This window comes from Eubalaena glacialis, chromosome 7, assembly GCF_028564815.1.
Source record: "Eubalaena glacialis isolate mEubGla1 chromosome 7, mEubGla1.1.hap2.+ XY, whole genome shotgun sequence".
NCBI lineage: Eukaryota > Metazoa > Chordata > Mammalia > Artiodactyla > Balaenidae > Eubalaena > Eubalaena glacialis.
In genome coordinates, this window is record NC_083722.1 from 109259025 (window position 1) to 109283701 (window position 24677).

The 24677-nt window shown below is 42.6% G+C and overlaps 1 protein-coding gene across 1 annotated transcript; it reads right to left on the reverse strand.

Annotated features, from left to right (window-relative positions):
- CCDC174 (coiled-coil domain containing 174) lies at window positions 1–23568 on the reverse strand. Its single transcript, XM_061195607.1, has 11 exons — window positions 23461–23568; window positions 20623–20727; window positions 19817–19917; window positions 15670–15728; window positions 13529–13703; window positions 9226–9321; window positions 8100–8242; window positions 7214–7308; window positions 6542–6674; window positions 4679–4831; window positions 1–2920 (listed from the first exon to the last, which is right to left on the reverse strand). The coding sequence occupies exons 1-11, from the start codon at window positions 23500–23502 to the stop codon at window positions 2622–2624; spliced, it is 1401 nt and encodes a 466-aa protein (XP_061051590.1). The 5' UTR covers window positions 23503–23568; the 3' UTR covers window positions 1–2621.
- Between the last annotated feature and the right edge of the window lie 1109 nt (window positions 23569–24677).

Sequence of the window (24677 nt, forward strand, 5' to 3'; positions counted from 1 at the left end):
GATAAAACTGGGCTCACAAAACACTCAACATATGCTGTTAAAAGGGGATTAGTAAAAGGCTTACACAGTCTTTGAAATCCTAGAGACTATCCAACTTACAGTTATTAGTTGACAGTGACCCTGAGCCAACGTGTACAGACTGCTCTGCCGTCCACCGTGGGTGCCCTGGGCAAGGACAAAAGGTTATTTGGGGGCCCCTTCCGCGACCACTGCCTCCTATACTCATGCACTTGTTGCTGCCTGACTAGTCTTCCCATCCCTTCTCTATGCTATGCCTCTCGAGGCCTTCTGCTCTACCTTATAAACACACCCTCTTCCCATCTTTCTCTTATTTGTCTATTATTCACCTTCTCTTTTCTTCTATTTTTCCTTATGATTCTAGGATATCTAATAATTCTGTTTTTTCCTTTTAGTATTCCAATTTTTCTTTTTGTCTCCTCTCCTTTTGTCCTACAAGCTGTTTCAGTTGGTTTTACAGTTTTACATTTAAGCCTTTGGTCCATTTTGAGGTGCTTTTGTATGTGGTGTGAGGTATGGGTCCAAGTCCATTGTTTTGCATGTGGCGAGTCAGCTGTCCCAGAACCATCTGTAGAAGACTGTTCTTTCCCTACTGGATGATTTTGGCACCACTGTCAAAAAATCAAGTGACCATAGATGTATGGGTTTATTTCTGGACTCTCAACTCTGTTTCAGCGATTTATCAATATGTCAGTACCACATTGTTTTTTGTTTTTTATAAATTTATTTATTTATATATTTTTGGCTGCGTTAGGTCTTCGTTGCTGCATGCGGGCTTTCTCTAGTTGTGGTGCGCGGGCTTCTCATTGTGGTGGCTTCTCTTGTTGCAGAGCATGGGCTCTAGGTGCCCAGGCTCTAGAGCGCAGGCTCGGTAGTTGTGGCGCACAGGCTTAGTTGCTCCACGGCATGTGGGATCTTCCCGGATCAGGGCTCGAACCCGTGTCCCCTGCAGTGGCAGGTGGATTCTTAACCACTGTGCCACGAGGGAAGTCCAGTACCACATTGTTTTGATCCCTGTAGCTTTGTAGTAAGTCTTGAAATCAGGAAGTGAGTCCCCCAACTTTGTTCTTATTCAAAATTGTTTTGAATATTTGATATTCTGGGTCCCTTGCAATTCCATATGAATTTTAGGATGAGTTTGTCAATTTCTGCAGAAAAAGGCAGCTGGGTCAGTTGGTTTTCATTTTTGTTAGGAGAGGTATTTGCCTGATCAGGCTGACAAAATGACCATTTAATAGGTCTTGCAACTCCACCCTTGATCTGGACTTCAGAGGTTAAGTTTGCAAGAATTTGGAATTTTGTCTATTACTGCTCAATACTGGGGAAAAAGACTGAGAGCAGAGGGTGCTGAAGAAAACATGAGTCTGAAGCAAAACTGCACCTAAACCATCTGTCACTTAGACATCACGTGACGAATCACTGACCCTCTCTGTGCTCCAGCTTGCAATCCATAATGAGAACAGGGGTGCTCCCAGCAACACCACTGTGCTGTGGGGACAGAGACCACGGGCTCCAGCAGGCGCTTCAAGGACCTGCTCTAGCACCTTCTTACAAGACTCACTGGCCTGGGAGGCAGCTGTAACAGCCCTGTGGATCTGGTGGTCAACTTCTACTGCTTGTCTACAGCTGTGAAGAGGACACTGCGGTGTAGTAGGTAGAGGACAGGAACGGTACTCAGGCACAGGAAGTCCTTCTGGAGCTCTGCTCGCCCACTCGTTAGTAAAGACAAAAGGACCTTGCTGTCTCTCACTCCAGCGCAAATCCATCCCACCTAGGCTGAGGTGACTCAGCTCCCGAGAGAGCTCAGGGCCCAGAGCGAGAGAACCAGGGAGGCAGGCGGAGATGAAAAACCAACCCTGGTGGCTAAGGAGCATCTCTTGCTCTTACCATGCCCAGCAACCTCCACATGTGCCCGTCACTCAATACACACTTAATGAACACCCACTATGCGTGGCTGTGATAATCGCCACTCAAGAAGGGGTGATAGTAAGAACAAGTGACGTCAATGTCTACCTTTCTGGATTGTGAAGTCCTCCCTGGTCTTCTTGATCATTTCAAATGATATGCTTAATTCTCCATCAGTGTCAGCGTCCTCCTGGAGACTAGATCACTTTGCCTCCCAGTGTACCCTCATGTGCCACCATTTGACAGGCCAAAATTCTTCCTGACAGATGCTCCACCAAATGACCTGGAAGCTGAATGCTTGGAACAAAGACATCTACAAGCTAGTACTGGCAAAAGGAAAGGAGTGGAACCCTTAAATCTGAGTAAGTCATGGGAGTGGGTATGAAGCAGACAGGATTACAAACTCCTTAGTATCAAATATTACAGAGTATGTTTACTCTGTCTCAGCTCACATGTAAATCCAGATGAATTGGTATCTCCATACCAATTAGAATGAAATGAACAGCTAAGTGGCCAGAGTTCCCACAGTACCATTCACTTTCTTCGCTGCTGCTGACAAATACAGTCTGAAGTCTCGATCTTCAGGTAAAAGACAGGAAGAGAAAGTTACAATTCAGTCCCTAAAGTTAAGTTATTTTCTCTGCTCTGGGAGAGGAAGGCACCGTCAACAGTACAGACCCGTTATAGTGTTTTTAAGTTCATGTCACTTGTTTATAATATGAAATCATATCATCCAGAGTTTCAAAAGTGACCACCTGGGCTTGTGGTGGGCCACTGGGGGCTGGAGTGGATGATGTATGTGAAGAGCCGGGGTCATGGCTCTGGCCAGAGTGCTGCCCCGGGTCACTCTGTGCAGGTGCAGGTCTGTTCCAGGCCTGGCTACTCAGAGAACCAGTTCTTTTTTGGTCCACAAAGTAATTCGATGGTGGGGCAAACTCAGGGTCTCTCTCAGCCCGGAGATCTGATTGCCTCTTCAACCAATACCCAAAGGAAAAGTCTAGTAAAAATAAGAAAGAGTATTATTAGAACTGATTATTCAATCATTGAATGTTTATTGTTATTACTTTTTAATTATTGTATATATTTCTTAAAAGCCACCTTAAATTCTCTGGAGAACAAGGACAGTAATAACAAAACTATAATACAAGGTATATGCGATGCCTACAAAGGATAAGGAACCAGGCTAAGAGAAAGGAGTGAGAACTTCCATGTGGAGAAAGCTTCAAGGAAGGTTCTGTGGAGAAAGAAGGCTGGCAGGCTCTGGAGACAATGCCAAAAAAGTACTAAAATTACACGTGACAGACAAACATAAAAAATCAAGCACTTAGGGCTTCCCTGGTGGTGCAGTGGTTGAGAATCTACCTGCCAACGCAGGGGACAAGGGTTCAAGCCCTGGTCTGGGAAGATCCCACATGCCGCGGAGTGGCTGGGCCCGTGAGCCACAACTACTGAGCCTGCGCGTCTGGAGCCCGTGCTCCGCAACAAGAGAGGCCGCGATAGCGAGAGGCCCACGCATCGCGATGAAAAGTGGCCCCCGCTTGCCACAACTAGAGAAAGCCCTCACACAGAAACGAAGACCCAACACAGCCAAAAATAAATAATAAATAAAAATTAAAAAAAAAAAGAAAATATTAAAAAGCAAATTAAAAAAAAAAAAAATCAAGCACTTAAATCATTTGCTTGACATGATGTCACAGGTACTTCATAGCAAAACACAAGTTTTGTCTTTTATTGAATTTTAGAAGACACAAAAGGCACCGGTCCAGATCTATCTTGGTATTCCACCTCTATTTCTAACAGTAGCACTAACCAAAGGCACTCACCCATCTGCATATCTTTACTTTAGTCGTGGATCTCATCAGTTCCAACAATTCACACTAATGTACCACTGAAATGATCTTTTTCAAAAACACATAAACCAGAGTCTTCTCCCAAAGAGAGGCTGCTGTAGGGACCGTGGTGTATTTACAGAAAAAATTTACAGACAATTCTGCACAACCCAATGGGACCATATGTGAATCCAAGTTAATACACTGGGACGCAGACTGTTTTCAACTGAACATAAAAGGGACCGCTAAACCACAGAATACATTAAAGTACCAAACCTTCATAAGGTTTTAAAAAACGGTTCCTGAAAAACAGCATCCCAGGGGCTTCCCTTGTGGTGCAGTGGTTAAGAATCCGCCTGCCAATGCAGGGGACACAGGTTCGAGCCCTGGTCCGGGAAGATCCCACATGCCGCGGAGCAACTAAGCCCATGCGCCACAACTACTGAGCCTGCGCTCTAAATCCCGCGAGCCACAACTACTGAGCCCGTGTGCCACAACTACTGAAGCCTGCTCGCCTACAGCCCATGCTCCACAACAAGAAAAGCCACCTCAATGAGAAGCCCATACACCGCAACGAAGAGTAGCCCCCGCTCACTGCAACTAGAGAGAGCCGCGCAGCAATGAAGACCCAAAGCAGCCAAAAATTAAAAACAAAAAACAAAAAAAACCAGCATCCCAAAGCTGTAACACCACATGGGGGCAGCGGGAATTTCAGAAACCTTCCGCCAAGTGCTTCTTAAAAAAAAAACAAAACTCATCCTTTAGGCATGATGCCTTGTAGACCCTGATCTTTTATAATCACACTTTCTAATGCTCCTGGGTATTGAGAAGAAACAAGTTCAAGGATGTGGAGAATTCCTTAAGCTTCCAAGGACCACTAAGACTCACCAGAATCACACTCTGTTCAGGAGAACTGACTGCCTTACCTTTTCCTCTGTCCCACTCGCGGACGTGCGGCACCCCAGGCCTGGTATCCTTCCTCTCCTGAACGATGACTTCGACTTTGCTACTCTGGGCAGCTGTATGAGGAGCTGGCATGACCTCTGGTTCTGGTGGCAATGGCCCAATAACATCTCCATCTATTTTTGGCAAGAGAATAAGACTTCATTATAATAAAGCTTAAAACTACTTAAAAAACTAAATAGAACATGCTCATCCTGAGAGTACAAGCAATAACCGGTATTTATTGAGCACCTATCATGTGCCAGGCAGTGGGCTAAGTATTTTGTATACAATAGTTCACTTAACCCTGTAATAACCCTAATAAAGTCAGGATTGGTATTCCCATTTTATCCCCATTTTATAGATAAGGAAAATTAAGATCAGAAATGCTACACAGGTAGACAGTGACAAGGGCCAGGATTCAAACCCAGGATGGATGGATTTCAAAGTCTCTGTTTGGCACTATGCCACCCTGCTTCCCCTGACCAACAATTGAAGGACCAGAAACCCCCCAATTACTCAACTAAAGTAAGAGTCTCCGACTAAGCAAGGGGACTGAGGGTGATGAAGAGCTGGAGCCTGGCGACAGGCTGTAGGCTATTCTATTTTGGCCATATTTTAAAAGAAAACAGATTTTTAAAAAGCACTGGTGGCACTTCACATCTTGTGGAAATGACAGATGTTCAGGAGTACAGCAAAAACAGAGAAACAATACAGAGTTTAACATGTCACAGGGAGACAGCATTTATACAAAACTAAATGGACCATTTTCCGATTTCTAAGTGTTCTGATCTCCTTTCAAAGCTATTAGAATTAGAAAATGGCCCGTGGCTTAGCACAGGTTTCCGTGAGAGCTGGAGAAGCTTCTATGTGCCCTTAACACCCACACCCCCTTCTTCCTTTTGGGACTATAGTGCCCCCCAGCTTCAGCTGGATATGTGTCACCTCGCCAGAGAGGCCATTTCCCAGCCTCCCCTGCAGCTGGGGATGGCCTGTGGATTCTGGCCATTGGGATGTAAATGCGTAGGTTGTGTGTGATCCCAACTCACATTCCTAGAATGGAAGCTGGTTCCCCGCCCCTTCTTCCCCAGGGCTGGATCATGAACAGGTGCTGGGGAGCTAGCGACCGTGCAGGTGAGAGGAACCCTCTATGGAATGGCAGAAGCAGTAAGACAGGAGGAGACCAGGGAAAAGGTGACCGTACAGGGCAGAGCTACTACCTGCCCTGGATGGGTGTCCAAACTAGAGAAGCAGACGTCCACCTGGTTTGAGCCAGTCTCTGCAGTGTCTCTGCTGGGGCAGTTTATCCCAGTCTAGCATAACTCTCACGGTGAGCAAGTCTGACCACGGTACTGGACGGTGCTCCCAAGCATTTCAACCGTCCCTTGGTAAGCTGTCTATACCCATATTTGTAAATCCTTTATTTTATTAACTTTCTGAATGCATGTCTTCTTTAAAATACATTAATTTATAATAAGCAACAAAAACCGCAACCATCGCAAATGAAAATAGGTCTAAAACATGTACGTGCACAACTAAATTTTATCCTAAAAAACCTTTTAAGTATTTTACTTAGGTATTTTACTCCTAAGTCTCAGTTACTAAACCATGCTGTTCTATGAAACAACACAATGTACTGTTAATACCCTTGTCTACAGCCTAAAATTTTCTTTGGAGTGTAATTCCATGCCACTTTGGTTATAAACACTGTTCCTGGCAGTATCTCCAAGGTGCACTGCTTGCTTAGAGAATAAAACTAGATTTCCACATTGCCAGTCCTATTATTGAGATATCAACTGAACTAAAATTTTTCCTTTTGAGGTTTAGAAACACGAGCCAAGATATACCTCTATCTTCTTCCTCTGCTCCGTCCTCTTTTGATTTTTTCATCTTTTTTTGTCGGAGTTTGGCAAGTCTTGCTTCTAACATAGCCTTTCTCTTTTCCTTTATATTTTCTCGTTTTGTTCTCTGATCTGTTGTCTGAACGGAACAGAAAATTAGAAAATTATTAGCCTATTCACAATATTTCTGTTGAAAAGGATGAAATAATTAATTTTATTCTAAAAATAGACTAATTGATTTTCATGCCACCTCTAAGAAGCCATCCTTGAGATCTTCAACATGAAGACCCGTTAAGTCCTCTTACACAAGCCCTCTGATGTCTTCTGAAGTTTAGTAAGAGTTCACAGAGTATCCTGGAAGGCTTACCATTCAAGAAAATTCTGTCCTACTCCTTAACCCCCCTCTAATAACTTTCTATTTTCTCACCCAGGCCGCTCCAAAAGTGCCATATTTGAAACCAAGTTTAAAACATCAAAGTTATACAGGTTACTTTTGAACAACTATAATCTTAAAGTCTGAAACACCAAAATAATAAGGCAATTACCTTTATGAAACCGATAATTGCATTCTGAATAGCAATGTAAATTTCTAATTAATTTACTAGATTTTTTTGCAGTCCGGTACAACAAGAAACCCAACCGCTCAAATCCTTAACATCAACTGAGTTTAATTTGTACCTGCTCACGCAGCATTTCTAAAGTTTTCATCTGCTTGTTTCTCAACTCTTTATCTCGGGCAAAGGCAAAGTATCCAACACCAAGTTGCCGGGCCTCTGAAATAAGTCAAAATTATCCAAAAGATTAGATTTCCCTGATCAGTGAATTAAATTCAGACCAAATTCCTACCAAAGCAAAAAGGAACACAATGATGTCTCACACATTTTGTTTTGTTTTTTCTAAGAAGCAGCTAAAAAAAAAGTTAGAAGTTGTTTCCATCCTGTTTGCCAAGTGACAAGCGTAACAGATATTCATTAACGTTTTAGTCATAGGCTGTCTCCACTTCTCTTGAGGAGCAAACTCGGATTAACAGACCCTCTGTTAGGAAGATACTCCCAATATGAATATTTTTAGGCTATGAAGTGAAAAAAGGGATATTTTCAATTCCAAAAGCAGAATCTTTTATTTCCACATAAGAGCTGCTGCTTTACGAATACTTCCTTTTATGCCTGTCATTTGTTCAAGATAAAAAAATGATTTAAAAAGCTGCCAGATGGGGGCTTCCCTGGTGGCGCAGTGGTTAAGAATCAGCCTGCCAATGAAGGGAACACAGGTTCGAGTCCTGGTCTGGGAAGATCCCACATGCCGTGGAGCAACTAAGCCCGTGCGCCACAACTACTGAGCCTGCGCTCTAGAGCCCGCGAGCCGCAACTACTGAGCCCATACGCCTAGAGCCCGTGCTCTGCAACAAGAGAAGCCATCACAATGAGAAGCCCGTGCACCGCAACGAAGAGTGGCCCCCACTCGCCGCAACTAGAGAAAGCCCGTGCACAGCAACAAAGACCCAACACAGCCAAAAATAAATAAATTAAAAAAAAAAAAAAAAAAAGCTGCCAGATGACTATACCATTTTCACGAATGTCTTCGTAATGTACGGGCCCCATTGGCCTTCTCAGGGACTCCCTCTCTTCTTCCTCCCATTGCTGGCGCTGGAGTTCTTTTCTCATATCTTCAGATAGTAAGGTTTTTTCATTTGCAGGACTAACGAAACTAGGAAAATAGAGCAAAAACCATCTTAGATAAGAGCTGTGACACAGCAATGCTTCAGTTCAGGAGGGCGAACATGGATGAGTAACTCTAGTTTTGAAGAAGACAGTTCCTTACAGAGGCTTCTGACCCACAATACCACTGGGAACCTGCAAAAACTATTTTCACCTTTCTTTAATCAAAGCAAGCAACATGTTACATTAGCATAATGAAATCTTGCCTCACCACTCAGACAAATTACTTTCCTTCCCACCCTGGTCTGGGGCTGAATGGAGGGCGCAGGAGAGGCAGAGAGGAGGAACTACGGGCCTCCTGTGGACGGTCTCCCGTGCAGGATCTCATGTCCCGTCAGGTGGCTCAGGGCTTCTGCACTTTCTTCCCTGTGCCAAGCCCAGGCCTACCTGACCCTGGAGGACGTGGACAAGGTGGAGCTTCTCCCAACACTTTCCACACAATAGCTGCCCTTGGTGAAAATTTTATTCCCTGGGATGTTTTAGCAAGTTACCTCTTAGGTGTGTCTTAGGCACCACAGAAAAAATTCTAGCCATAAAGCCCTTACTTCAAAATGCAAAGGTGTATAAACAAAAAGTTAAGCTAACTACCTCCCTGCCCCCACCTGCTGTGGGATAACCAAGAGTATATTCTTAAACACTTTCTCCGCAGTGGTTTGTTGGCTTGGTCTGGGCTCATTCTCTATTTGTTACTCTGTAGGCAGACATCCTTCCAAGTAAACAGATAGGCTCTAACTCATCCCTTTTAGTAGCTACACAATATGGATGATCAACCACTCAGGTTGTTCCCTGAGTGTGGACTATGTGTGTATGTGTATGCTAACCCCAAAAAAGTGCTTCCACTAATATTCTTATACATTAAAAAAATATTCTTATACCAGAGCACCAAAGATAATTAACTAAAAACAGCCTTGCGCACAAAACAATCCCCGTGTCTGCATATCATGGGCAAAGCTTTGCATGTCACACACTTACAGCCTCCCCTGAAGATTTTTATCCATTTCCAGCAGATGTGGCAAATCCTTTCTCATACAGCGCCGGGATCGCCCTAAAGAATCCACATAATCCACCCTGAAATAAAAGTGAAAAGACATGGAAAATTGTACATGACATATGGTTCCCTAAGTCAGGGAGTTGGTGCACAGTAAAAAGTTAATTTAGGCCCCATCACCAAGAAAAACCCTCAACCTGAGAGACCACTACCATTGGTAAGAACATGTTTTTCAAAGTTAAAAGTTGACACACGGTAAGTTCATTAAGCCCTTTATTAAATCTTAGTTTTAGAAACTGTAGAAAATGATCATGTACATCTCGGACCTCAAGATAAATACCCCACAAAGACCCTTGCTGCAGCATCTCAGAACTTACTTTAATTTGGTTTAAACAATTCCAAATATTTTATCAGCATCATAATAACTTTGCTCCGTACCATATTCTCAGCTTGCTCACTTCCTTACAGTCTTCCCAAATTTGACTTTTTATTCTTTCCTGTATTTCTTCGAATTGGTACAATTCTTCCCAATGAATTAGAACTTTCTTAATATAAGTATTTTGAGAGACTCTTTTTAACTAGGAGGAAGCCAAGCAACACACATTTTATACCAAAGAAGCACCTCAGCGGCGGGCCAGTCTGTTATCTTTCACCCCCGTTCCTCTTTCCTCATCCTGGCCCAAAGTACCTTTGTCCAGGTACGAGGCAGGGGAGCCAGGCAGCTGGCAAGGCCAGTGAAATACTGAGACTCCCCCAACAGAAAAAGGGCAGGTTTTCATGAGTAACATTTCATTTGCATTATGATGCAAAACATTTTTAATTTTTTAAATTATGGGCAAGGACTCCCTCACAGCCTTTGGCAGGAGGCTGAAAGCACAGAAGGGCCAGCACTGCTGCTGGACCAACTCAAGGTCAGATTCCCATGCATGTGGCTTTGCTTTTGTTAGCCTTTTCTTTTGTCTCACACCTGCCGATTCCAACTGTCAGCCTATGATTTAAAAACTGAATGTTTGGGAATCCACAACTATAGTCCTAAAGCTGATGACCACAGAAATAAAACCTCCAACAGCAGAGAGCAGTTTCTTTCTCCCTTTTCTTCTTTTCCTTTTTTCTTCTTCTATGAATGGAGAACAAAAACCATTTAGCCAGATGGTCTGAGTAGTTATTTACAGTATTTTTGCTGAAAGATTTTCCACCACCTGGAACTTAACTACCTAAAGGATTTTACAAGCAGTTACAATTCTGGAACCTAATTTAAAAACAAAAAAAGTGTCAGAACTGCTTGCAGTGCATCTTCCTTCACCATATGGTGGCATGTGACACCTTCAATTGCCCTCCAAACTCTTCAAATCAGTAACAAATTGGTTGTAATCATACAGGCATTAATATGAGAGGGAAAAAAAAAGACATTAAACCTTTCAAAGGAGATGAGATTTCTGCTATGAAAAGCAATCACAGGCCATTCTGTCTCCGGAGAAGGCCTCCAAAACATTCAGATCCCATCACAAAGAAGTGGCAGAACAGCAGCCAGCAACTGCCCCATGTAATCAGCAATCACCGAGCAAGCTCTCAGAGAAACAATTACTCGAGGTACAAGGGGGACACAGGAGGGCTCGGAGTCATGCCCTCTTCACAGGGCTCTAGGGGGAAGTTAGGGCACACGCTCATGAAACACTCCTAACAGGAGCAGGCAGGGTATAAAAAGTACCAGAAGTTTGCCTCAATCTTCTTCTGGTAATGAGGCCAGTTATGTGTCAATATAAATAAAAGGTAAGACCCAAAGGAGCAGAAAGTATGTTTAAGTGCTACCAGAGCTCAGATGAGGGAGAAACCACTTAGACTAGAAATGATGATGAGAAGCATGACGGAAGGGATGGCATCATACATGCTCCTCTTCTGGTTGCTATAGCAAGCGTGCGGCCACTTAGCCCACCCCAAATATAAGTGTTTTAGAAGGCAGGTAAGAAGACCCCTCCATGGTGGGAATGTAAATTGATACAGCCACTATGGAGAACAGTATGGAGGTTCCTTAAAAAACTAAAAATAGAACTACCATATGACCCAGCAATCCCACTACTGGGCATATACCCTGAGAAAACCATAATTCAGAAAGAGTCATGTACCAAAATATTCATTGCAGCTCTGTTTACAATAGCCAGGACATGGAAGCAACCTAGGTGTCCATCATCGGATGAATGGATAAAGAAGATGTGGCACATATATACAATGGAATATTACTCAGCCATAAAAAGAAATGAAATGGAGGTGTTTGTAATGAGGTGGATGGAGTTAGAGTCTGTCATACAGAGTGAAGTAAGTCAGAAAGAGAAAAACAAATACAGTATGCTAACACATATATATGGAATCTAAGGGAAAAAAAAAAAAAAAAAAAAAGAGGTCATGAAGAACCTAGTGGCAAGATGGGAATAAAGACACAGACCTACTAGAGAATGGACTTGAGGATATGGGGAGGGGGAGGGGTGAGATGTGACAGGGTGAGAGAGTGTCATGGACATATATACACTACCAAATGTAAAATAGATAGCTAGTGGGAAGCAGCCGCATAGCACAGGGAGATCAGCTCGGTGCTTTGTGACCACCTAGAGGGGTGGGATAGGGAGGGTGGGAGGGAGGGAGATGCAAGAGGGAAGAGATATGGCAACATATGTATATGTGTAACTGATTCACTTTGTTGTAAAGCAGAAGCTAGCACACCATTGTAAAGCAATTATACTTCAATAAAGATGTTTAATAAAAATAAAAAAAAAATAAAAAAAAGAAGACCCCTCCACAGCATGAAGATGCAAGTTCTCTGTGTTCCCAAGCAGTGAAGACTGCTCTCTTCACTCATAAATGACTCCTGCCCACAGGGGCAATGGCTGACAAAAGGTCAACAAGTGCTGCTAACAATCCTAAGCAGTTCCTAACAAACACCCCCATAAAGAAGACATTTGAGCCTTGAAGCAGGGAAGGGGTGGGCTCTGCACCAGCAGGAGGGGAACAGGCAGGGTTACTCCCAGGACACAGCATCAGTGCATCTCCATGCAATTTCAAGCCCTTTTGAACAAGTTTCTAAACAATGTCTTAGGTACAAAAAATCATAATGGAATTTTCATTCTGGTCTCTCATAAACAAAAGACTAGTTTAGTTTCCCCATCATTCACCTACTAGGCATCACCATCCCTGTTCTACAGATGAGGAAACTGAAGCTTAGAGAGGGTAGGAACTTGATCACAACCATATCACAAGTGAAAGGCAGAGCTGCTGCAGTCCAGATCCAGGTCATGATGCCTAGACCACATCGCCAGAAAATGTCACAGCCAGAGTAAGGCTCACTGGATCAGCTCTGCCAGCCTCTTTTCACTGGAAATAGAGATGACACTATCTACGTGATGACTCTCCATGATGCCCGAATAAGGACATGGGTAAGGTAGCGTGGGTAAAAAAAGGAACATTCTTCTGCCTAAACAACTCTTTCACATCAATGAAACAGGCATATCAATGCCTCCGTGCCTGGCACAGTGCCTGGCACATGGCCGGAGCTCAGTCTATTTGTAATTATTTCTTTATTGGAGCTACTGCTTCTATACCTATAAAACCAATCCTATTTAAAGTGGAGTCTCTAAAGAAAGAAAACTGATTAAGAATAGAGAGAAAGGGACTCCCTTGGTGGCACAATAGTTAAGAATCCGCCTGCCAATGCAGGGGGCATGGGTTCGAGTCCTGGTCCGGGAAGATCCCATGTGCCATGGAGCAACTAAGCTCGGGTGCCACAGCTACTGAGCCTGCGCTCTAGAGCCTGCGAGCCGCAACACTAAGCCCGCATGCCTAGAGCCCACGCATGGCAACGAAGAGTAGCCCCTGCTCACTGCAACTAGAGAAAGCCCACGCACAGCAATGAAGACCCAATGCAGCCAAAAAAAGAAAAAAAGAGAGAGAGACTGGGACTTCCCTGGTGGTCCAGTGGGTAAGACTCAGCGCTCCCAATGCAGGGGGCCTGTGTTCGATCCCTGGTCAGGGAACTAAATCCCTCATGCGTGCCGCAACTAAGAGTTCACATGCTGTAACTAAGAAGTCTGCATGCCACAACTAAAGAGCCCGCATGCCTCAACGAAGAGCCCACATGCCACAACTAAGACCCGGCACAGTGAAAATAAATAAATAGTAAATAAATAAATATCTAAGGATAGAGAGAAATGGCTTGATAACAACCAAACAACATGACTCTCAAAAACTAAACGCAAGTCTGACAATATTAACATGACCAAATGGCATAATATCACCAACCATTCTTCACTGGGGTCCTGGGGAGGAGGGATATCTTTTTCAGAAACGGTTTCTTCATCATCGTCTCTTTCTGTCCTTCTATAATCTCTATTGGCACCAATCTCTTCCATTTCTTTGTGTTTGTCTATGATCTTCTGTGTGAAATCCACAAGGTACATATCCTCCACTTCTTCATCTAGGACATAAAAATCAATTTTCAGATTCTTGACATCAAAGAAGAACACACATGGAATTGACATGAAGCAGTCACATTCATCACTAGGCGGCTATATTACCCGACAATTCAGTAGTTGATGTCTCCACCCACCCCCTAAATGCTCACAAAGACACAGAGCCACCTCGAGACTGACAAGGAAGCTGTAAATAGGCCACTGGACACATATACCACATAAAAAAAATCTTTAAAAGCCTAATGTTTTCTACTGTCTTGTCAATAACAAAAGACTTTAAGATAACAAAACTATTTGACTTCAAAAGACTCATATAGCCAATTACATAATACAGAAGCAAAACTGTATTTCTCAGTTAAGTCTTTGTGCCTATCAGTAATACCCCTCTCTAAACATGTGGGCCGTATCCCATAACCCTAATTATACTGCTACAGTATGGCAAATGTTTGAAGGGTCATAACACAGGTAAAAGAAGTCATCTGAATTCTTTTCAATCCAAAGAACACCACTTTCAGGTAAGGCACGGTGCCAGGATCTGCAGGGCATACAGAGATGTGTAAAGTGCCATCTGCCTGCAGGCCTTACGATCTACTTGAGCTAAAACATACACTGAAAGTTAAATAGCAATCCATGATTTTAATTTAACACAGGATAGCGGATGTATTCACAATGTTTACATGAAGTTTCACTCTGCTAGATTTAAGCTCTAAGGAACAGATAGTAGGTTCCCTACTACCAGGGACTGGTGTTACCCTCACTGTACAGTGGAGAATAGCTGAGGCTCCAAAACTTAACTAGCCCAAACATGCTGGTCCAATATGCCTATCAGGAGGTGGGCCTGCTGGTATGGACAGAACCAAATCTCCACGTCCACACACTCCTTTGGACTTGATTTCTATATTAACAATGTAAGTAAAGTTTGAATCAAACGAAAAAAGACTTTTTTTTTAAGCCACAAAAACATGTAACTCAAATGGGAAAGAGATATACGCTCCCAGAACTGAGTTGTAAGACCATGTAACAGTGAGGCCTCCTGCTGACTGACACCCTGCTGCTTCTTTAGGAGGAAGGCAGAACATCTCCCAGGGCCCTCAGCTTTGCGAGCACCCAACCTGCCCATGCTGGGCTCCCCACCACACAGGGAACAGGCCTCTGCTGTCTGGGCAGCCCATGATCAGGGTCCAGCCCCGCTGCTCTCCTGCTGCCCCGCTGCCCCCTTACCCTGCCCCTCAGACCCAGCCCTGCTAGTCGGCCCTGCCAGCTCTGGCCCTCTCCTCCCTCCGATCTGCTCTCTCCATTCTCCCCCTGCAGAATCCTTTTCTCCAGTTTTCCAACGCCTTCAAGACCCCCATCAGAGCCACCTTCTCCCTAGAGACTTCCACACATGCCTTTTAAAGGCAATAAGATATGCACTGCCTTGTAAAATCTCTTCTACTGCTGTTGAACTGTAGGTTGGGTTTTCTTTTTCTGGGGCGGGTATGAGGAAAGGGGGATCTTTTTTTTTATTATTTTAAAAGCAACTATAAGCACATCACAGAAAAAAACTAAAAATAGAGAAAAACAGGGGAAAAGGAACCATAACTCCAGTACCCTGATAGAACCACAATTCCTCCCAGGTTTTTTTTTAACATAGCAATAACTGTAATTGTGGCCTATTTAGACCTTGCTTCCTAAATTTGTTTTGTTCTGTGCCATTTTCCTCCACTGATGATACCCCCCTTGAGGGCAGAGGCAGAGAATCTGGCTTATACTGTACTGGCTTGTCCCTTCATAGCACCTATCATGGGGCCCAGCACCCACGGGGCAACTGAAAAACTATTGCTGATTTTCTTGTCTCTGTGTTGGCATGGAAAGTAATCAATTTTATTTTTTAAATTTCTCCCTATTCTTACAATTATTTTAACAAATAATAAAATACCACAGACGTGTATGAATTACAGAAAATAAAAATACATAAATAATCATATTTACCTATAAAGTCTCCGTTAGTCATTTTTTCATATAATTTGGCTTTTTCTTCCAATTTCTCCCTAGGAGTAAAAAAAATAGCAAGTATTAGGAATGGTCTTATCACTGCCACTCCTGGTAAGTCTGCCCCATCCCCAGCCTTACTGCTGCAACCTGCCCAAGGGACCCAGCCTGACGACTAGAGCTGAAACCCGGCCCTGAGGGGACCTTCAGGCCCAGCCAGGTCTGCTCTGCCAACTAAACGTAAGCTCCGTGAAAGCTTAGCCCATGTTTCTCTCATTCGTGACTGTATCCCAGGGCCTAAAACAGTATCTGGTGCATAGCAGATGCTCAGTAAGTATTTGATGAGTGAATACATGAATGAATTAAGATTCCAATTTAATTTAAATGCCAAATGCAACTTAAATACCAAAAAAAGAGAGCTGTCTAAACAAAAACATTTTCTATTTGCAACCTTCCAAATGGATCGCCAAATTCCATTTGTTTTACAAATTCCTTGTCTTACACGAAGGTCCCTGGTCTCCCTTGGCTCATCAGGCCTAAGGCAGGTAGAGACCAACTTCTTGGAAGTCTGTTAAAAATATGATCGTGTCTATTTTATACAGAACATGAATAATGTATTCATGACAAATAGCTAATAAAAAACAAACATCAACCCTGGTATTTCAATACAGCAGTCTCTCTGCTCATGTTAATTCTAGAGACATTTATTCTTTCGTGGGTAAGACAGCTGACAATTCTTTTATTCTAGAAATACCTATGATGGTAAAGAGCCCCAAAGAAGTCATCCGATTTTTTGCTTGTGAAGCATCACACTTAATCATAATAGAAAAGTTCATTTCTAATGGTGTCCCAAGGGAATTCCCTGGCGATCCAGTGGTTAGGACTCTGTGCTTCCACTACAGGGGGCATGGGTTCGATCCCTGGTTGGGAAACTAAAATCCCACATACCATGCAGCGCAGCCAAAATAATAATAATAATAATAATAATAATAATAATAATAATAATAATAATAATAATAATAATAATGGTGTCCCAAGGCACTAAAGTCCCTTGGTCACACGATTGTGTGCTCTGGAACAAGTGACTTAACCTCTCATATACCTCAATTCCCACATCACAATAGATGGGAAAGATAGCACTGCCTCTTAGCGTTGTAATGAGGATTAATTAGATAATACACGTAAAGCATGCCACCAGTTACAGCCTCTTCGCATCTATGTCAGAAAGATTCCTCTTTCATTTTACACATTCATTCCCAAGTACTGACTGAGCAAGTGCCAAGCACTGTTTTAGGTGCATAAGACAAAGTTCCAGCTCTCATGGGGGTCACAGTCAAGAGAGGGAGAAAGACAAATAAATCAATGAAAAAGAGGATTTCAGACAGTGAGAAGAAGGGAAGGAAATAAAAGCAGGTTTTCCCAATAGAGGCCCTTTGTCATGCATTGATGGAGTGCTCTGTGGACCAGCTAAGTCATATCAACTTCTAAGAGGTTAAGTTCTCTTTTTCAGATGGAGCTTAGTGTAACAAGCAGTCTCGTTACAGAATCTCATCATCTTAGTAAAAATAAAACTTCAAAAAATTTAGAAAACAAAATACACTGTCTGGACAGAGCAACTGGGCAGGACACTAAGATAGGGTAGTCAGGGGAAACATCTCTGAAGAGGACGTTTGGCCTAAGGCTTGCATAGCAAGAAGTCAACCATGGAAGGAATCTTCAGGGAGAAAGCAAGTTAGGCAGAGGAAAGATGAAGAGGGAATGAACTTGACATGTTCAAGGAGACACCAGCATGGTAGAGGGTGCTGAGCAAAGGGGAGAGTGGTACAAAATAAACACAACAGAGACAGCTGGGGACAAGAGTGCAAGGGAAAGGATAAGAAGTTTGGATGCAATGTAACAGAAAGAAGACAGTTTTAAGATGGCAGGAAGAGTCTTCAGATGAATAATGGAGGGATTTCCCTGGTGGCGCAGTGGTTAAGAATCCGCCTGCCAATGCAGGGGACACGGGTTCGAGCCCTGGTCCGGGAAGATCTCACATGCTGTGGAGCAACTAAGCCTGTGCGCCACAACTACTGAGCCTGCGCTCTAGGGCCCGCGAGTCACAACTACCGAGCCTGCGCGCCACAACTACTAAAGCCCGCGCACCTAGAGCCTGTGCTCCACAACAAGAGAACCACCGCAATGAGAAGCTCGCGCACCACAACGAAGAGCAGCCCCCACTCGCCACAACTAGAGAAAGCCCACGTGTAGCAACGAAGACCCAATGCAGCCAAAAAATACACATAAATTAATTAATTAATTAAAAATAATGGAGATCAAGGAAGATGTCAGGGAAATGGCCACTGGATTTAGTAGATGAGGAAGTCACTGGTGACTGTAAAGAACATTTCTTCAGTCAAGTAGTGAAGATGGAACTCAGAGGGCAAGGGTATGGGACACTTATCTGGAACCCACTATGTGCCAGACACTATGTATCTCCTTTAATCTCTTAAAGGGCTTCATGAGTTAAGTATTAACCACCACACCTCACAGATAAGGAAAGAGTCTCAATGGAAAAGTAACTTGCCTGAGGCCTTACATCCTCATGGAACTATCTCTGCCTGTTGTAAGCTCTGGAGAGATGCAGAAGTCCTGCAGATCATGGGGAGACTTGATTCCCCAGGAGCACAGTGAACGTATTATGTAAAAAGTTACTGGATAGAAAAATCACAGCAAAGTACCAAGGAATACTCCGTTATACAGAGGAAACTAAAAAAGATCAAGCCCATAGTTAATACTCAATGGTGAAAAGTTGGAAGCTTTTACTCTAAGGTCAGAAACAAGACAAGGATGCCTACCCATAACATTTTTACTCAGTGCAGTATTGGAAGTTCTAGCCAGAACAATTAAGCAAAAAAAAAAGAAAAAGGCGTCCAAATCAAAAAGGAAGAAATAGGGCTTCCCTGGCGGCGCAGTGGTTGAGAGTCTGCCTGCTAATGCAGGGGACACGGGTTCGAGCCCTGGTCTGGGAGGATCCCACATGCCGCGGAGCAACTGGGCCCGTGAGCCACAACTACTGAGCCTGTGCGTCTGGAGCCTGTGCTCCACAAGAAGAGAGGCCACAATAGTGAGAGGCCCGTGCACCGCGATGAAGAGTGGCCCCCACTTGCCGCACCTAGAGAAAGCCCTCGCACAGAAACGAAGACCCAACACAGCCATAAATAAATAAATAAATAAATAAAATTTAAAAAAAAAACTTAAAATTAAAAAAAAAAAAATAGTATTCTTACCAACAACAGTTAGTATGACTCTAATCAGATTGTGGGACACTGTAGAAACAACTGGGCTGGACTCTTCAAAAAACATTAATGGCATAACAGACAACAAAAGGCAAGGGAACTGTTTTAGATTAAAAGAGACTAAAGAGATATGAAAATTAAATGCAATGTGTACTCTTTGATTGAATCTTGGATTAAATGTTTTAAAAAACAATAAAGGACATAACCTTTATTTAGGATAACTGGTGAAATCTGAATATGGACCATATGATACTACTATTTTATCAGTGTCAAATTTCTTGGGTATGACAGCAGTATTGTGATTATGCAGGATAATGTCCTTATTCTTAAAAGATATATGCTGAAATATTTAGAGGTAAAGTATCATGATGTTAAACAAACTTTCTCTACACACACTGGAGAGAGGGAGGGGGAAGAAAAAAGTAAATTTTAAAAGATGTTAATTGGTGAACTTAGGTGAAAAGTATTAGAATGTTCACCATACTCTTCTTTCAAATATTCTGTCCGTTTGAAGTTTTTCATATTAAAAAGTTGAGGGGGAAATTCAGTTTCTAAATGCTAATAGCATGCCACCTAGTAGCCCCAAACCACAGCACCATGGGGACATTTCTTAAACACTTGTTGATACCTCAGTGCCTAACAGGGGCTCAAAGTGGGACTGTTTCATCTTTTAAACTGAGGCTTTCTCTTATCTTCTTATAAGACTATAAATATGTCTGCAAATTATATTATTTTCAGAGTAATAGAGTATTTGGCTAGAAGGATGATAAAAATTAAAATTGTAAATCAAAAAGAGTAAAAGTTGAACTTTCATTCCCTTTGCCTGGGTAGCCACAACGGCAGCTACATTTATCAGAGCGAAACTTAACCTCGCTTTGTCCAAAGTCTTCTGTTCCTCAATCTTCTGTTCAGCATCCGTCTCAGCTCGATTAGAAACTCCTGCGTTTTGTCTGCTCCAGATACTTGGTTTCTGAAAAATAATTTAAAAAGACAAGACAGAATCACCAAATGATTGCAAAAAAATCTCTACTTGTCTTGTACATCAGAAGGAAAAAAAAGATAATTAGATCTTATGAATCAGTGGAAATAACTAGACTTCTGACAGCCAACCTATGTCCTGCAAATACACTGTACATAGCAAAGCTGGAGATGAAAAAAAAAGCCCTAACTACATAAAAAAAATTTCTTTATACAATTGCAGTTACTTCTCTTTTATCTCCTGAATGATTACAACCTAATTCTAGACTAATGAAAATATATATAACAGAGATTTAGTAATACAAGTAACAGATACCATTAGCTATAAAATTGTAAAAACATTCACAACTCTTAAAGACCCAGCTATATTTCTGCTATATTTCTATATTATCTAATTGTTTATCTCTGTTTGGATTTATAACACCTGTAAAGCTAGATAATCTTCCATGGGAATGTAAACAAACACATACTAACAGCATGTACTATTCCAAAAGAAGTGCTAAAGAATTAGATCATTATAATGCGCTTTTAAATCTTACTAATTTCTATCTTAATATTTAAAACATTTCATGCAGATGTTCAAATACAAGACAGGGATTTTTATGTAGCAGACACCATGAACACTTTCAAAAAACCTAAGTACGGTGTAATTTCCCTATGTTTGGAATTGATAGAGATAATTAGATCTTATTTTTACCTTAGTAGTTGGTTTTGGTTTCCCCAAAACTCCAGCATCTTTGAGAAGTTTTTCTTGTTTGAATTCTTCTTGTTTTCGGAAGAGTTCAGCCTTAAGGTCTACCAACTAAAATAAAACCGATAAGCAAACAAAAACAATTAATTCTAATGAGTGACTGGATTTCTAAGTTTTTATAATTCTCAAAACAAGATTACAAGCTCCTATAAATGGACAAAAATGGATATAAAACTAAATGTTTAAATGTAGAATCTAGTACAAAATAAAACCCAGTCATATTTCATTCCAGCTCTGTTGTAAATGTATTTAACTTTCAACACTTCAAGGCTTTCCTCTGGGCAAGGGGAGAGTGATAAAGCAAGGTAAATGAAATCTGCATCTTTTAGATTCAGATTCAACTAACATTATTAAGCACCTTCTGTCTGACTGGCACTGTCCTTGGCTTTTTCTTGTAGTAATTTCACTTAAACATCACAACAATCTATTATTTCTATAGGAAAACGTCTTTGTTCAGCAACAATCTGAGCACCAGTATATGGCTGGCACTTAACACTGAAGAGCAGGATACAAACATGAATTAGACATACTCCTGCCTCAAAGAGCCTACAATCTCCTAAGAAATGTAACTTACAATACCAGTCAGTTGTAATAAACACTGTGAAGAGTGGAATTAAGTAGCAAAAAGTTCAGATAAAGGAGTATTTCCTTCTGGCCAGAGTGATCAGAGATGGCTTTGAAATGAAGCTTAAAGGATAGGCAAGATCTCAACAGCTAGAAATAAAATGGACTGAGTGAATTTTGTTTCAGCATGTTTTGGAAACTGCAAGTTTAGCTGAACAACAGGGTTCAAGAATAGGAAAGGTCAGAGCAAAGGGAACAGGGGAGTTGGATCAGTCACCACTATCTACTCTGCAAAAAAGGATGTAATGACAGTTTCCTTTTTAAGGATCCAACTACAGCTGCTTATACACATGGTCATTTATAAAGTAGATACTTATAAACCCCAGCATCACATACTGACTTTTAAAGGACATCAAAATAACTCAGCTCAATGATTTCTAGTTTGGAAGAAAGCAATTTAAAAATAGGCTTGGCAGGGTTTTTAATAATGCCAAGGGCAGATTCATTCTAGGGCCTAATACTCTAAATTTTAAAAAACAAATTTAAAACTTAAGCCTTGGGACTTCCCTGGTGGTCCAGTGGTAAAGAATCCGCCTTCCGATGCAGGGGACGTGGGTTCGATCCCTAGTCGGGGAACTAAGATCCCACATGCCACGGGGCAACTAAGCCCACGTGCTGCAGACTACAGAGACCACGCTCCACAACTAGAGAGAGAAAACCCGCACACCACAACTAGAGAGAAGCCCGCGCGCCAAAACGAAAGATCCCGCATGCCGCAACTAAGACCTGACGCAGCCAAAAAATAAAAATAAATAAATAAATAAAGTTACATGTATCACTAAAAAAAAGACTTGTACATTTAAGGAAAAAAAACTTAAGCCTTTTCTTCTAAGCCTTCTTTTTTTTTTTTTTTTTGATGTGGACCATTTTTAAAGTCTTTATTGAATTTGTTACAATATTACTTATATTTTGTCTTTTGGTTTTTTGGCCCAGAGGCATGTGGGATCTTAGCTCCCCAACCAGGGATCGAACCCGCGTCCCCTGCATTGGAAGGCGAAGTCTTAACCACTGGACTGCCAGGAAAGTCCCTCTAAGCCTTCTTAACTACATCAATTTCTTAGCCAGACATTTTCCTATTAAACTTTCGAACTTTAAAATGAAGATGCTCAGAAAAGTGTCAATTCCCAGATGGCATTCACATTATGAGTATTGCTAATTTTAACCCGTCAGGAAAGGATAACTTTAATTTTACAGCTTTTTGATCCCTAATCCTCAAACATAATAACTAGTACCGATTTTCAGTATTAGACGGGGGAAAGGAGCTCAAATATTGGGCTACTTCCATCTTTTCCTTCGTATCGCTTGCATCCTAACATTCTGCAGTAAATCCAAGATTAAACCAAAGGTTAGGCAATTTGCTCTGATATAACGGAAAAGACAACAGCTTTGGAGTCAAACAGATGGAGTGAGCCCAGTTCCACCACTAAGAACTCAGTATGTAAGCTTGAGAAAGCCACTTCATTTTCTGAGCATCAATGGCATCACCTATAAAGTGGGGATATTACTAGCACCTGCCTCCTAAAGCAGTCAGGAAGATTCAATGAGGTAGTGCATACAAAGTGCTGGCACAAAAGTACTCAGAACAGGTTTTCTTCCTAGAAGCAACTAACTTAACAATGCTGTTTACATTCTGTTAGACCTTACAGCTCCCAGGCAGCGCAGCCTTCGGGTGTATTAACAACTGTTTAGTTCCTAGTGGGGACGCTGGGCATCTCGGACCCTGGGGAACAAATCACACTCTCTAATGTTCTGGGAGGACCATGCCGGTCCCTGAACTGAAGGGAAACATATCTGCACAGCTAGCAGAGGCTGCGTTCCCCCTCCGACGGTAACGAAGACAAGGCTGGCAAGGAGGCCTGGCCTGTTGTTGCGGAGGGGAGGCAGGGACATTCCAAACCCGGAAAAGACACCAGGTTCTGGTCCGCGTCTGAGGGGCAAGCCTGGTGCCGGTGCACGGCGGAGGGGAGACGCCACGTTCGGGGTTCTATAAACAAGAAGTGGACCCTGGCTTTTTCTGGGAGAAAAGCCAGGTGCCGGGGGTCCTGTCTGAAGGGAGGCCAAGTTTGGGTCCCCGAGTGAAGAAACAAACGAGGTCGAGATTCTTGTCCGGCAGAGGCGGGGAGACGCGGAGCCCGCAACATCAGCTACACCCGTACTCACCGAGGACGCCGTGACGTCCAAGGGCTTTTTCCTCCGGTCCATGGTCGCACTGGAGCGCCCCGGCCCAAAGTGAACGCCTCACCAGCTCCCGGCAAGCAGCTTATACCGGCTTCCGGCGTAACCGGAAGTGGCCTCATGAGAGCGACGCTGTTTACGACGCTGGCGCCATCTTGAGAAGGTCAGGATATGGTGCGCACTGCGTCCTTCACCATTTTGAGAAGATCAGCATGCCCAGGAGTGAAGCTAACTGCTAAGGCCATCTTGAAGAGGGCGGAAGGTAACAGGGCTAGTGTTGTCGCCATCTTGAGAAGGGCGGCATATGTCTTGCAGAGCAATGCACACCATCTTGAGTGGGGCAGTTGCGGGGGCGGGTGTGTGTGTGGCGATGGCGCCATCTTGGAAGGGCAAGGGAACTGAAATGAATGTCTTCTCAGTGAAAGGAAAGCTGGGTTGGTAGCACTGCAAAGATCTACCTAAATACCGTTTTAAGACCTGCTGTATGCTTGGCACTGCTTGGTGCTTCTCACAGGTTAATTTATTTAAATTCTCACAAGAGTCATATGAGATAAGGATTATTATATTAATTTTAGTAGAAATAACAACAATAATAACTAACATTGATATAATGCTATATATGTATAGTGTGTCACTTTACATAGTTCAGCTGGTAAGAACATGGACTCCAGAAGCCAACTTCCTCAGCTGGAATCACTGCTTCACCACTTACTGACTGTGTTACCTTGCAAAAGTTACTTGGTGCTTCAGTTTCCAAATGGGAATAAAATAGTATTTACTTCATGGGGTTCAGTTAGGATTAGATGAAGTAAATGAGCTCGTCGATAAAAGTATTAATGATTGTGGTAGAGAGACCAATGATACATGCCCCCCCCAACACACACACACAAGATGTCCATCTTCTAATCTCTAGAACCTGTGACTGTGTTACCTTATATGGCAAAAAGGAATTTGCAGATGTGATTAATGATTTTGAGATAAGGAGATTATCCAAGTACTGTAGGTCCAATGTAATCACAAGGGTGTTTATAAGAGGGAGACAGAAAAGTCAGAATCAATGAGAGATAAGAAGTAACTACACTGTGGGCTTTGAAGAGAGAGGATGGGACCACTGCCGAGGAATGCAGGCAGCTTCTAGAAGCTGAAGAGACAAAGAAATGAATCCTTCTCTAGAGCCTCCAGTGTAGCACTGCTGACACCTA